General features: G+C 55.1%; 1 protein-coding gene across 1 annotated transcript; it reads right to left on the reverse strand.

The window, feature by feature from the left end:
• Positions 1-16: 16 nt before the first annotated feature.
• On the reverse strand, positions 17-12,249 carry ECI1 (enoyl-CoA delta isomerase 1). The gene is made up of 7 exons (XM_054454824.2): positions 11,554-12,249; positions 11,300-11,413; positions 6,853-6,980; positions 4,553-4,699; positions 3,461-3,582; positions 3,189-3,367; positions 17-267 (listed from the first exon to the last, which is right to left on the reverse strand). The coding sequence occupies exons 1-7, from the start codon at positions 11,603-11,605 to the stop codon at positions 101-103; spliced, it is 909 nt and encodes a 302-aa protein (XP_054310799.1). The 5' UTR covers positions 11,606-12,249; the 3' UTR covers positions 17-100.
• Positions 12,250-12,677: the final 428 nt, after the last annotated feature.

Genomic DNA, 12,677 nt, shown 5'->3' on the forward strand with positions numbered 1-12,677 from the left:
GAAACGCTGGCAGTACTTTTAAGTTGAAAAATACCTTGTTTAAGACCTCCCTGGGACCCACAGGGGCACGTGTGGCTGTAAGCCTGTGGCAGCCCAGTCATTAGCCTTTCTTTTCTTTGAGCCTCTCTAAGTACATCTGCAGGGACTTCTGGATGGAGTCTTTGGAGATGAAGCTGACAAAGTTCTGCACGTCCGCATCACGCTGCATGATGAGGCGGCTGGCCGTGGCCTTCCGCATCATGGCCTTGGTCAGCTGTCGAGCATGGTCTAAAGAGAATGGGACACACTGAAATCCCACCCCAGTGGCAGTGGGGTGATTCCCAACTTATTTTTTATTTTTTTTTGAGATGGAGTCTTGCTCTGTCGCCCAGGCTGGAGTGCAGTGGTGGGATCGTGGCTCACTGCAACCTCCGCCTCCTGGGTTCAAGTGATTCTCCTGCCTCAGCCTCTTGAGTAGCTGGGATTACAAGTGTGCGCCACCACACCCAGCTAATTTTGTATTTCTAGTAGAGATGGGGTTTCCCCATGTTGGCCAGGCTGGTCCCAAACTCCTGACCTCAGGTGATCCGCCCATCTCGGCCTCCCCAAGTGCTGGGATTACAGGCATGAGCCACCACGCCCGGCCCTAATTTTTTTTTTTTTTTTTTTTTTTTTTTTAAAGAGACAGGATCTTCTCTGTCGCCCATACTGGAGTGCACTAGTGTGATCACGACTCACTGCAGCCTCGAATTCCTGGGCTCAGGTGATCCTCTCACCTCAGCCTCCTGAGTAGCTGGGACTACAGGCGTGCACCACACCTCCTGGCTAATTTTGTATTATTTATTTATTTATTTTTGAGATGGAGTCTGTCTCTGTCACCCAGGCTGGACTACAGTGGCGTGACCTTGGCTCACTGCAACCTCCGCCTCCCAAGTTCAAGCAATTCTCCTGCCTCAGCCTCCTGAGTAGCTGGGATTACAGGAGCGTTACCATGCCCGGCTAATTTTTGTTATTTTTAGTAGAGAAGGGGTTTCACCATGTTGGTCAGGCTGATCTCGAACTCCTGACCTCAGGTGATCCACCCTCCTTGGCCTCCCAAAGTGCCGGGATTACAGGCTTGAGCCCCCGCGCCCAACCACTTAGCATGTCATTTTCACTCAACTATATTATGAAGAATATTTCCACAACGCAGGAGGCTGAGGCAGAAGAATGGCATGAACCCAGGAGGTGGAGGTTGCAGTGAGCTGAGATCGCGCCACTGCACTCCAGCCTGAGTGACAGAGGGAGACTCCATCTCAAAAAAAAAAAATTAATAAAATAAAAATAAAAATATTTCCATGGCACTAAATACTCTCTTACAGCATGGGAAATGGCAGCACAGCCTTCAGTCATTTGTATCAGGGTTGGCAAATCTGGCTTCTCAAGGCCCTGAAGCTATGAATGGTTTTTACTTTTTTTGAGACGAGTCTCACTCTGTCGCCCAGGCTGGAGTGCAGTGGCATGATCTTGGCTCACTGCAACCTCCGCCTCCCAGGTTCAAGTGATTCTCCGGCCTCAGCCTTCCCGAGTAGCTGGGATTACAGGTACCTGCCCCCACACCCAGCTAATTTTTGTATTTTTAGTAGAGACGGGGTTTTGTCATGTTGGCCAGGCTGGTCTCAAACTCCTGACCTCAGGTGATCTGCCCGCATCGGCCTCTCAAAGTGCTGGGATTACAGGCTTCAGCCACTGTGCCGGGCTGGTTTTTACATTTTTGAATAGTTGAAAATCAAAAGAAGGTTAGTATTTTGTGACATTTGAAAATTATGTGAAACTCAAATTTCAGTGTCCATAAAATTTTTTTTTTTGTTTTTGAGATAGTCTCGCTCTGTCACCCAGGCTGGGGTACAGTGGCATGATCTTGGCTCACTGCAACCTCTGCCTCCCAAGTTCAAGCGATTCTCCTGCCTCAACCTCCCGAGTAGCTGGAATTACAGGTATGTGCCACCATGCCCAGCTCATTTTTTTTTTTTTTTTTTTTTTTGAGACAGAGTCTCGCTCTCTGTCGCCCAGACTGGAGTACAGTAGTGCGATCTCGGCTCACTGCAAGCTCCGCCTCCCGGGTTCACGCCATCCTCCTGCCTCAGCCTCTTGAGTAGCTGGGACTACAGGCACCTGCCACCACACCTGGCTAATTTTTGTATTTTTAGTAGAGACGGGGTTTCACTGTGTTGGCCAGGATGGTCTCGATCTCCTGACCTCATGATCCGCCCGCCTCGGCCTCTTAAAATGTTGGGATTACAGGTGTGAGCCACCACACCTGGCCCATTTCTGTATTTTTAGTAGAGATGGGGTTTCCCTATGTTGGCCAGGTTGGTCTTGAATTCCTGATCTCAAGTGATCTGCCTGCCTCAGCCTCCCAAAGTGCTGAGATTACAGGCGTGAGCCACAGCACCTGGCCCAGTGTCCATAAAGCTTTGCCGGAACACAGCTACACCTGTCAGTTTACGTCTCCTTCGTGGCTGCTTTCTGCTACAAAGGTCTTAGCTACAGAGCCCACAAGCCACCTGGCCTTTTAGAGACACAATTTGCTGGGCACTGGTCTATACCGTCGCTGATATGACCAGCTCTTTTTCTATGAAGTGGACAATTGTCTTTGTAGTAGGTTGAAAAGTGTGCCCCAAAAGATAGGTCGAAGCCCTAACCACTGCTCTGGAACTTGGAAGTGTGACCTTATTTGGAAAGAGTCTGCAGATGTAATTAAGTTGGGATCATCTTGGATTTAGGGTAGGTCCTAAATCACACGGCAGGTGTCCTGAGAAGGGAGAGAGAGACCTGAGACCCATAGAAACACAGGGGAGAAAGCTGCATAAGGATGGAGGCAGAGATTAGAGCGAGGCGCCCACAAGCCCAGGGAGGCCTGGAGCCAGCAGAAGTGAGCAGGGGCAGGAAGGAGCCTCCCTGGAGCGCAGGGAGGAAGGGAGGAAGTGCAGCCCTGCCCACCCTGCCCACACCTTGATTTTGCACCTCTGGTCTCCAACACCGTGAGATGAGCTTCTGTGGTCTGGGCCACCTGGTCTGTGCTGCGTTGTTACAGCAGCCTCCTGACACCCACATGGCTGTGATTATCAACAGTCTCCCGAAGTCACAATATCCATAGAGAACCTTTGGGTGGAGAACCTTCTGGTCTCCCCAGCATCATCAGGCGCCCGCCATGCCCTGTGCCTCACCTGGAATGGCCATCCACTGGGCTATCGTTGACAGCGCAGTGCTCTGCACCTGCTCCTCCGGGACCACCTGGTCCACTATGCCCACCTGCAGGGCCTCCGCCGGTGGGAAGAGCAGCCCCAGCTGCAGGGCACGCTCCGCCTCCCGGTGCCCGATGGCGTTCTCCAGGGTGTCTTTGAACCTGGAAATGCAGACACTCACTCACCACGTGGCCCCAGGCGGGTCTGTTCCATCCACAACAAGCATGGAGCGTGGCTGCAGCCCAGGGCCTTACCAGAAAGGGGCAACGATGCCCAGCTGGGTCTCGTTGAGTCCTATGCAGTACCTGGGGTTGTCCGCCAGGATGCGGTAGTCACAGGTCAGGGCCATCAGGCAGCCTCCAGCGGGGCAGGCTCCCTGCAGGGAGAGGCCAGACAGGGCTCTTAGGTGCTGCTGGTCCCAACTGCATTCCAGAGGGCCAGGTCCAAGGATGCCAAGGAAGGCCTGTGCCCTCGGCGCACCCTGACCCCCCCAGGGTTCAACACCCACAGTGGTCTGGGCTGGGCTGGGTGTGCACTGGGAAACGGATGGGGAAGGAACTGGCCCCCTAGTGCTCGGCAAGGAGGGTCTGAGGCTCGTCCTCAGCCGAGGGTCATTAGTTCTTCGGCAACAGATAAATCACTTTTTAAAACCATTCAGTTAGGGGAGCAAGTTGCTTGTCCTCTCAGAGCTTTTAGTCAATGCTAAAATACCACACAAGCATTTAGTCACAACTGTCATGCCCCATGGGGGCCCCGATACCACCCCAGCAGCTAGCGCAACCAGGATGTCCTGGGAACCCCACACTCACCCTGTGGTCACTGCAGGTACCCACTGCCCCGCGCAGGACCCTCCTGTCTGCATGGCCATGCACCCTTGAGGCTTCCTCTCACACCAGCCCTCCCCTCCACCAGGCTCCGGCCCACGCCCGGCTTGTCACAGCCACCCCGCAGGACACCCTGGTTCCCGAGGTTAAGCCCCCGTGTTGTTCTCGACTTCCCTGGCCTTCCCCCGGAAGGGTTGGAGTGATGTTTCCAAAATGTGGGTCCGATCACCCACTCACCCACACAGCCTCCGCCCAGGCTGGCATCAACCCCAGGCCCTGGTTCCTACCCACTGGCTCTTTTCTGGGTCTTGTCTGATTGACCCAGGCCAGGGTCCTCACCTGAGGCCCACCTTTTTCAACACGCCCCGCGGTCTGCAATGGCGCTCACCTGTGCACATCTCAGGGTCTCTCCAACCGTCCCCTTCCCCTGTGAGAGATTCCAAGGGCAGGACAGTGTCTGCCCCACCCCCCGGTGCTGGCCCAGAACAGCCAGCGAGGCCACCTGGGAGTGGGGACACTCACGTTGATGGCGGAGACCAGCACCAGGTTGGACTGGTACAACCGCAGCCACATCTCCTGCACAGCCTTCCAGTACTCCGCATAGTGCGCGGGGCTCTTCCCACACATCTCTGTCAGGTCCAGGCCGGCCGAGAAGACACCCGGGCAGTCCTGCAGCGGGGGCCGGGGCCACATGCCCATCAGAGTCCACCTCCCAGCTGGCATCACAGCACGAGGGCTGGGGAGCCCAGGTGCCCGAGGCACAGCAGGGCCAGGTCACGCTCAGGGTGTGGGTGCTGTCCCTGCGGAGCCAGGACTAGGCACTCCAGGGACTCAGCCAAGGCTTCTCCTGGACCTGGCTTCCCTGTACTTCCCAGAACATTCTTCCCTTTCCCGCTTCAAACTGGATAGGAGAGGACAGGCAGGGCCAGGCACCTCCCAGGGACACCAGTGCGCCGGCCCTCTGGCTCTGCACGCCCGGCTCGGGCAGAGGAACCCAGAGGTGTGGTGAAGACTCCTGAGAGTCCAGATGAGTTGCACGTCCTGAATCATTTGCCCAAAAAGGGCCAAGCAAGCCAGGGACCCGCGTGTGGACCAGGAAGTGCTAGGGTGGGAGAATGATCTGGAATGTGTGGGTTTCTCAGCAGCTACCAAGGAAGGGCGAGGGGCGAGCACAGGTGGAAGGGACCCTCCCGCGGCTAGAGTAGCAGGCGCCAGCACAGGAGCCTCAGATGCCCAGTCAGGGCTGCCGGCCAGGGAGGCGGGCTCAGGGAGGAGTGGAAAACCCACCCTGGGGACCCTGCATGGTCACAGCCCCCTGAGCAAATGACAAGGGTGCCTTCCCCTCTGCACAACACGGCACGTTTTCCTCCCGAGGGCCGGATCCCCCAAGGCTGTGGGTGAACTTGTTCCTGCAGCTGAACCCAGCTCACCCTGACTCTCACAAGCAGAGCTGGGCTGGTGCCGCACAAAATGGGTAGGCCGGTCCTTTGTTTCTACAAAACGGCTTCTACTTCTGTTACTCAAGACCCAGGCCTGGTGTGGTGGCTCATGCCTGTAATCCCAGAGCTTTGGGAGGCCAAGATTGGAGGACTGCTTGAGGCCAGGAGTTCAAGACCAGCCTGGGCAACATAGCAAGACCCCGCCTGTACAAAAAAGTAAAAATTAAGCAAAAAAACTAACCAGGTGCAATGGCTCACACCTGTAATCCCAGCACATTGGGAAGCCCAGGTGGGAGGACTGCTTGAGCCCAGGAGTTCAAGACCAACGTGGGCAATAAAGACACTGTCTCTACCAAAAATTTTAAAAATTTTCAAGATTCAAGAATCGCTTGAACCCTGGAGGCGGAGGTTGTAGTAAGCCAAGATCATGTCACTGTACTCCAGCCTGGGCAAGAGAGGGAGATTCTGTCTCAATAAATATATAAGGCTGGACGTGGCCAGCACTTTGGGAGGCCGAGGTGGGCGGATCACTTGAGGTCAGGACTTCTAGGCCAGGCCCTGTAAAGCCACACCAGCCTCCGAGGACCCCTCACTCCCCTCACCTCAGCCATGGCCCGCTTCCCCTCAGGGGTCCCATCCTCCTGGGCCTGACACTGCTTACTGCCCCTCCGCGACGTTGGTAATGACACCGTTCCCACAGATGCCACGCCTAGCGTTCACCAGCACTCAGGCAACACTTGGAGTCCCCTGCACAAGAACTCAGACCAAAGAGGCTCACCCTCTGAGAACTCACCCTGAAGACTGGCCCGCAGAGGATCAGACAGCACGGGTATTGTTCGCAGGACTGGCTCAGGGCACCCAAGTGATCCTAGTGGGGAGCACCCCAGGAACCCACCACCAGGTGTGCTTAGGGTCCAAGGTGACCCCATAGACGCATGGCTCTCCCTCATTCGCTGCCCACAGCTCTCCCCAGTGTCTGCCTGGACGACGGCCCGGGCAGGGAAGGCTGTCTCCCGGGAAGGCTGTCTCCCAGGAAGGGCGTCTCCCAGGAGGGCTGTCTCTTGGGAAGGCTGTCTCCCGGGAAGGGCATCTCTTGGGAAAGCTGTCTCCTGGGAAGGCTGTCTCCAAGACTGGTCCACCTTCACCTTTGGGAATGATCTGCTTGAGGCCCATGGCAGTTTGGGTCCCTGCTGGGGCACACCCAGACCACGCTCCTGGAAGCCTCCCGTGAAGGCTCCTGGAGTCCAGGGTAGGGGGGCTGCTGGCTGGCCTGCGCCACATGTTGGCAGGCTCCGCCTCCTCCATGTGCAACAGGCCTGGGCTCACATCAGAGAACTCGGGCCAAGAACTTGGGCTGGGGTAGGGAGCTGAACTGGCACCTACCGAGGTCAGAATGACACTGCGGAAGCTCTTGTCATTCTCCAGCTTCTCCATGCTGATGACCAGCTCTGTCAGAAACTCCAGGCTCAGGCTGTTCACTGGGGGGTTCTTGAATTTCATGACAGCGACCCCTAATTTAAAGAATGAGAAGAGAAAGCTCACACCTGGCACTGGAAAATCACCCTGACCAGCCTGCACCCTCAACCAAGCCATGGTAGCTGTGCATTTTCGGGATTTTATTTATTAATTTATTTATTTAGAGACAGAGTCTTGCTCTGTCCCCCAGGCTGGAGTGCAGTGGCGCGATCTCGGCTCACTATAAGCTCTGCCTCCCAGGTTCACACCATTCTCCTGCCTCAGCCTCCTGAGTAGCTGGGACTACAGGTGCCCACCACCACGCCCGGCTAATTTTTTGCATTTTAAGTAGAGACAGGGTTTCACCGTGTTAGCCAGGATGGTCTCGATCTCCTGACCTCGTGATCTGCCCGCCTTGGCCTCCCAAAGTGCTGGGATTACAGGCGTGAGCCCCCGCGCCCGGTCCTATTTTTATTTATTTTTTTGAAATGGAGTTTTGCTCTTGTTGCTCAGGTTCAAGTGCAATGGAGCGATCTCGGCTCACCGCAACCTCCGCCTCCTGGGTTCAAGCGATTCGACTGCCTCAGCCTCCTGAGTAGCTAGGAGTACAGGTGCGTGCCGCTACATCCAGCTAATTTTGTATTTTTAGTAGGGACAGGGTTTTCTCCATGTTGGTCAGGCTGGTCTTGAACTCCTAACCTCAGGTGATCCCCTCGCCTCGGCCTCCCAAAGTGCCAGGATTACAGGTGTGAGCCACAGTGTCCGGCCTGGGGGTTATTTTTTATTAATTATTATTATTTTTGAGACAGGGTCTCGCTCTATCACCTAGGAGTGCAGGGGTGTGATCTCCCCTCACTGCAGCTTTGACCTCCTGGGCTCCAGCGATCCTCCCAACTCAGCCTGCTGAGTAGCTGGGATTATAGGCAAGCGCCACCACGCCCAGTTAATTTTTTTTATTTTTTAGTACAGACGAGGTCTTATTTTGTTGCCCAGGCTGGTCTTGAACTCCTGAGCTCAAGTGGTCCTTCTGCCTCAGGCTCCCAAAGTGCTAGATTACAGGAGTGAGCCCATGGTTTTTTAAACTGAAGTAAGATCGATATAACATAAATTAACAATTTTATTTATTCTATATAAACTGCATGCTTTTTAAATTAACCATTCTCTCTTTCTCTATCATTTTTTTTGAGACAGAGTCTTGCTCTGTCACCCAGGCTGGAGTGCAATGGCGCGATCTTGGCTCACTGCAAGCTCTGCCTCCCGGGTTCAAGCGATTCTCCTGCCTCAGCCTCTTGAGTAGCTGGGACTACAGGTGTGCACCACTACGCCCAGCTAATTTTGTATTTTTAGTAGAGACGGGGTTTCACCATGTTGGTTGGCCAGGATGGTCTCGATCTCTTGACCTTGTGAACCCCTCGCCTCAGCCTCCCAAAGTGCTGGGATTACAGGCGTGAGCCATCGTGCCCGGCCAAATTAACCATTTTCTATCTTTATTTTTTTTGAGACAAGAGTCTCACTCTGTTGCCCAGGCTGGAGTGCAGCAGCGCTATCTCGGCTCACTGCAACCTCTGCCTCCTGGGTTCAAGCCATTCTTCTGCCTCAGCCTCCTGAGAAGCTGGGATTACAGGACACACCACCATGCCTGGCTAATTTTTGCATTTTTAGTAGAGACGGGGTTTCACCAGGTTGGCCAGGCTGGTCATGAACTTCTGACCTCAGGTGATTCTCCTGCCTCGGCTTCCCAAAGTGATGGGATTATAGGCATGAGACACTGTGCCCAGCCTAAATTAGCCATTTTTAAGTAAACAAGTCAGGCACTTACACAATTCAGTATATTGACCGTGTTGTGCAACTATCGCCGCTGCCTAGTTCCAGAACCTTTTCATTGCCCCAAAAGGAATCCCTGTCCCCATGAGCAGTTGCTCCCCATCCCACCACCAGCCGCTGGAAGCCGCCAATCTGCGTTCTGTGTCTGCGGTTTTCCTGCTCCGGCCATATTCCCTATCACCGGGATACTGCCAGGCTTTGTGGTCGGCTTTGTCCACTTAGTATCATGTGTTCAAGGTTCATCCATGTGGTTGTCATTGCTATTTATTTATTTATTTATTTATTTAATTTATTCTTTTTTTTTGAGACAGATTCTTGCTCTGTTGCCCAGGCTGGAGTACAGTGGCGCGATCTCGGCTCACTGCAAACTCCACCTCCGGGGTTCACATCATTCTCCTGCCTCAGCCTCCCAAGTAGCTGGGACTACAGGTGCCCGCCACCATGCCCAGTTAATTTTTTTTTGTATTTTTAGTAGAGATGGGGTTTCACCGTGTTAGCCAGGATGGTCTCGATCTCCTGACCTCGTGATCCGCTCACCTTGGCCTCCCAAAGTGCTGGGATTACAGGCAGGAGCCACCGCGCCCGGACTCAAAAACATGTATCTTAAGGTATTGGAATGGGTGGTGTGGACTACACATTGTCAATATACTTACAGCCACTGGGTTGTACACTGCAAAATGGCTAGAATGGTAAATGTTAGGTACATTTTAAAGATTTTTATGTACACACACACACACACACATCACCTCCGGTAAAAAAGGAAAAGTTTTGGTACAATGACAATTTTTTACCCTAGTGCCTCCCCACTTTACCATATAAAAAGACAACGTAAGCCGGGCGCGGCGGCTCACGCCTGTAATCCCAGCGCTTTGGGAGGCCGAGGCGGGTGGATCACGATGTCAGGAGATCAAGACCATCCTGGCTAACATGGTGAAACCCCGTCTCTACTAAAAATACAAAAAAAAATTAGCCGGGTGTGGTGGCGGGTGCCTGTAGTCCCAGCGGCTGAGGCAGGAGAATGGTGTGAACCCGGGAGGCGGAGCTTGCAGTGAGCGGAGATGCGCCACTGCACTCCAGCCTGGCGACAGAGCAAGACTCCGTCTCAAACAAAAAAAAAAAAAAGAAAAAAGACAAAGTAGAGTTTGGAGTCAGAAAGTCAGGCCTGACTGAGATTGCAGTGAGCCGGGACCGCGCCATTGCACTCCAGCCTGGGCAACAGAGGGAAACTCTTGTCTCAAAAAAAAAAAAAAAAAAAATTTTTTTTTTTGCATTTTGTTGAGATATATTCAAACATGCTACAGAAATGTTCCCTTCAGAAACTCAGTTTTTACAAAAATTAGTGGGCGTAGTGGTGGGTCCCTGTAATCCCAGCTACTTGGGAGGCTGAGGAGGGAGAATCGCTTGAACCCAGGAGGCACAGGTTGCAGTGAGCCGAGATTGCACCACTGCACTCCAGTCTGGCGACTGGAGAGCAAGACTCCATCTCCAAAAAAAAAAAAAAAAAGTCAGTTTGAAGTTGGTCTTAGTTTGTCCCTCTCAGTTTGTAGAGAGAGCCCAGGCAGCTCCCTCAGCCCAGACAGAGAGGATGGAACCAAGTTCAGAGGCACCAGGAGCCCGGTGTCCTGAAGCTGTGCAAAGTGTGGGCACTGCCCTGAGTCTGGGGGGGTTGGGAAGGGCAGGGGCTGTGACTTACTTGCGGAGGGGGAGGGCCTCCTCTCAGGAGCCACAGCAGGGACCGAGGCCTGCACTGGGAGGTCCAGGTCAGCATGCCCTGGAAGCAGAACTGCTGGCGCCTAGGTGTGCCCTCTCGGTGCCCTCAGCTCGGCCTCCTGTCTGGAGGGAGCACACAGGCTTCTCCTCCAAAAGTACTTTTTCTATCTTTTCCAGTGGGTTTTACCAAGGGTTCTGACGCGCAGGTGGGTACGAGGTTCTGTGCCACATGGGAGTGTTAACAAACATAATTTTATTCCAAAAGATTCCAATTCTTTTCCACTTCCAATTGAATAACTTAGATAACAGCTCATATCCCTGCCAACTTTATTTTTATTTATTTATTTATTTGTTTTGAGACAGAGTCTTGCTCTGTGGCCCAAGCTGGAGTGCAGTGGCACAATCTCGGCTCACTGCAGCCTCCACCTCCCAGATTCCAGCGATTCTTCTGCCTCAGCCTCCCAGGCAGCTGGGATTACAGGCACCCACCACCACGCCCAGCTGATTTTTTTCTTTTGTATTTTTTAGTACAGATAGGGTTTCATCCTGTTGGCCAGGCTGATCTCGAACTCCTGACCTCAGGTGATCCGCCCGCCTCAGCCTCTCAAAGTGCTAGGATCACAGGCGTGAGCCACCGCGCCCCGCCTCCACCAACTTTAAAAACAGAAACTTTTATCTCATGACGAACGAACCCAGGTAGAGCGGCAAGGTTGTTTGGAAACTTGGGTTCTAAACATAAACCGAGCGTCGACAGACGTGGTTCTCCGACAGCGCCCCGCGAGCGCGGACCCCCCGCAGGTCCTGGCCCCACGCCCGCCCTCCCTCGGCACCGCCCGCTCACCGGCGCCCGCGTCCGGCTCCACCAGCACCCGCTGGCTCCCGAAGCGCCGCGCGCCGTCTCCGCCGCCGGCCGCCCGCTCCGTCCGCCCGAGGGCAGCGCCTGGGAGCCGGGCCCCTGCGAAGGCAGCGCGGGGGAGCCCGTTAGTCCCCGGCCCCGGCCCCCGGCCCCCGGCCCCCCGCCCCCCCGCCCCCGGGCCCCGGGCCCCCGGGCCCCCGGCCCTCGGCCCCGATCCCTGTCCGCCCCGGGTCTCGCACCCGAGCGGAACAGAACGCGCGCCGGGACTCGCACAGCAGCCACCAGCGCCATCTTAACGGGAACGCGCCGGGTAAAGGTCGCCGGGTGACCTCGCCTCCTGGGGACGTGGCGGAGTCCCCCCCCAGCACTAGGCCCCGCCCCGTTCCCAGAGGCTGGTCAACGCCTCCACCTACCGGCCGAAGCAGCCGCCCGTCGCCCTCCGGGTTCATTCCGGGCAGCCGCGCGCTTCCGGGGCAGGCACCTGGATCTGGGACAGGGCTGGCCTACCGGGAGGCGCAGGCCCACTGCTGAAGCAGCCACGACCAGCTCAGCGCCAAGGCAGGCTCTTCTACAGCGCGGAACACTGTAGGCAGGAGGCTGCCGGTGTTCGTCACCGCGAGCTCTAGGCCCGGCCCAGCTACTGCAGTATCGGCGCTGGAAAGGCGATCAAAGCACTGAGCCCCACCGGGGGGGGCCGTCAGGGAGGCCAGGGGCTGCCTGGGGTGAGCCCAGCCTCCTGCTCCTTTGGGAACAGGATCAGAGCTGCAGGTTTAGTCACCGAAATGGGGGTGGGGGCAGCAGAGCCCAGCGGTAAGAACAGGCCACCCGCCTTGCTCAGCCCGAGGACAAGTGCACAAACGCGGAACCGCAATGGCACCTTTTTATTTGCAGAGTAATGCGGAAGGAGAATACAGTCTGTTCCCGCTGGGCCGTAAGCGGCAGCTCGGGAGTGGGCCTTTGTACTGTCTGGTGTGGGGTCTTGGTCCGACCACTGGGAGCACTGGGCAGTAAGGTCCCAGCAGTGTTGGGTGGTCTCAACTTTTGTTCTCATCTTAAGCATTTCCAATTCTTCCTTGTGTCCCAAACCAATTTTTGAGGTGGAAAAATGGCCACTTAACGGAGGAGGAAGCAAGCCTGGCATGGTGACACACACCTGTAACCCACGACTCAGGACCAGCTGGGCAACATAGCAACACCTTGTTGCTACAAAAAATTTTTAAAAATTAGCCCCTGCTGCTGGGCGCCGTGGCTCATGCCTGTAATCCCAACACTAGGGGGCCGAGGTGGGCAAATCAGGTCAGGAGTTTGAGACCAGCCGGGCCAATATGGTGAAACCCCGTCTCTACTAGAAATACAAAAAATT

The sequence above is a fragment of the Pongo pygmaeus genome, chromosome 18 (assembly GCF_028885625.2).
Source record: "Pongo pygmaeus isolate AG05252 chromosome 18, NHGRI_mPonPyg2-v2.0_pri, whole genome shotgun sequence".
NCBI classification, from domain to species: domain Eukaryota; kingdom Metazoa; phylum Chordata; class Mammalia; order Primates; family Hominidae; genus Pongo; species Pongo pygmaeus.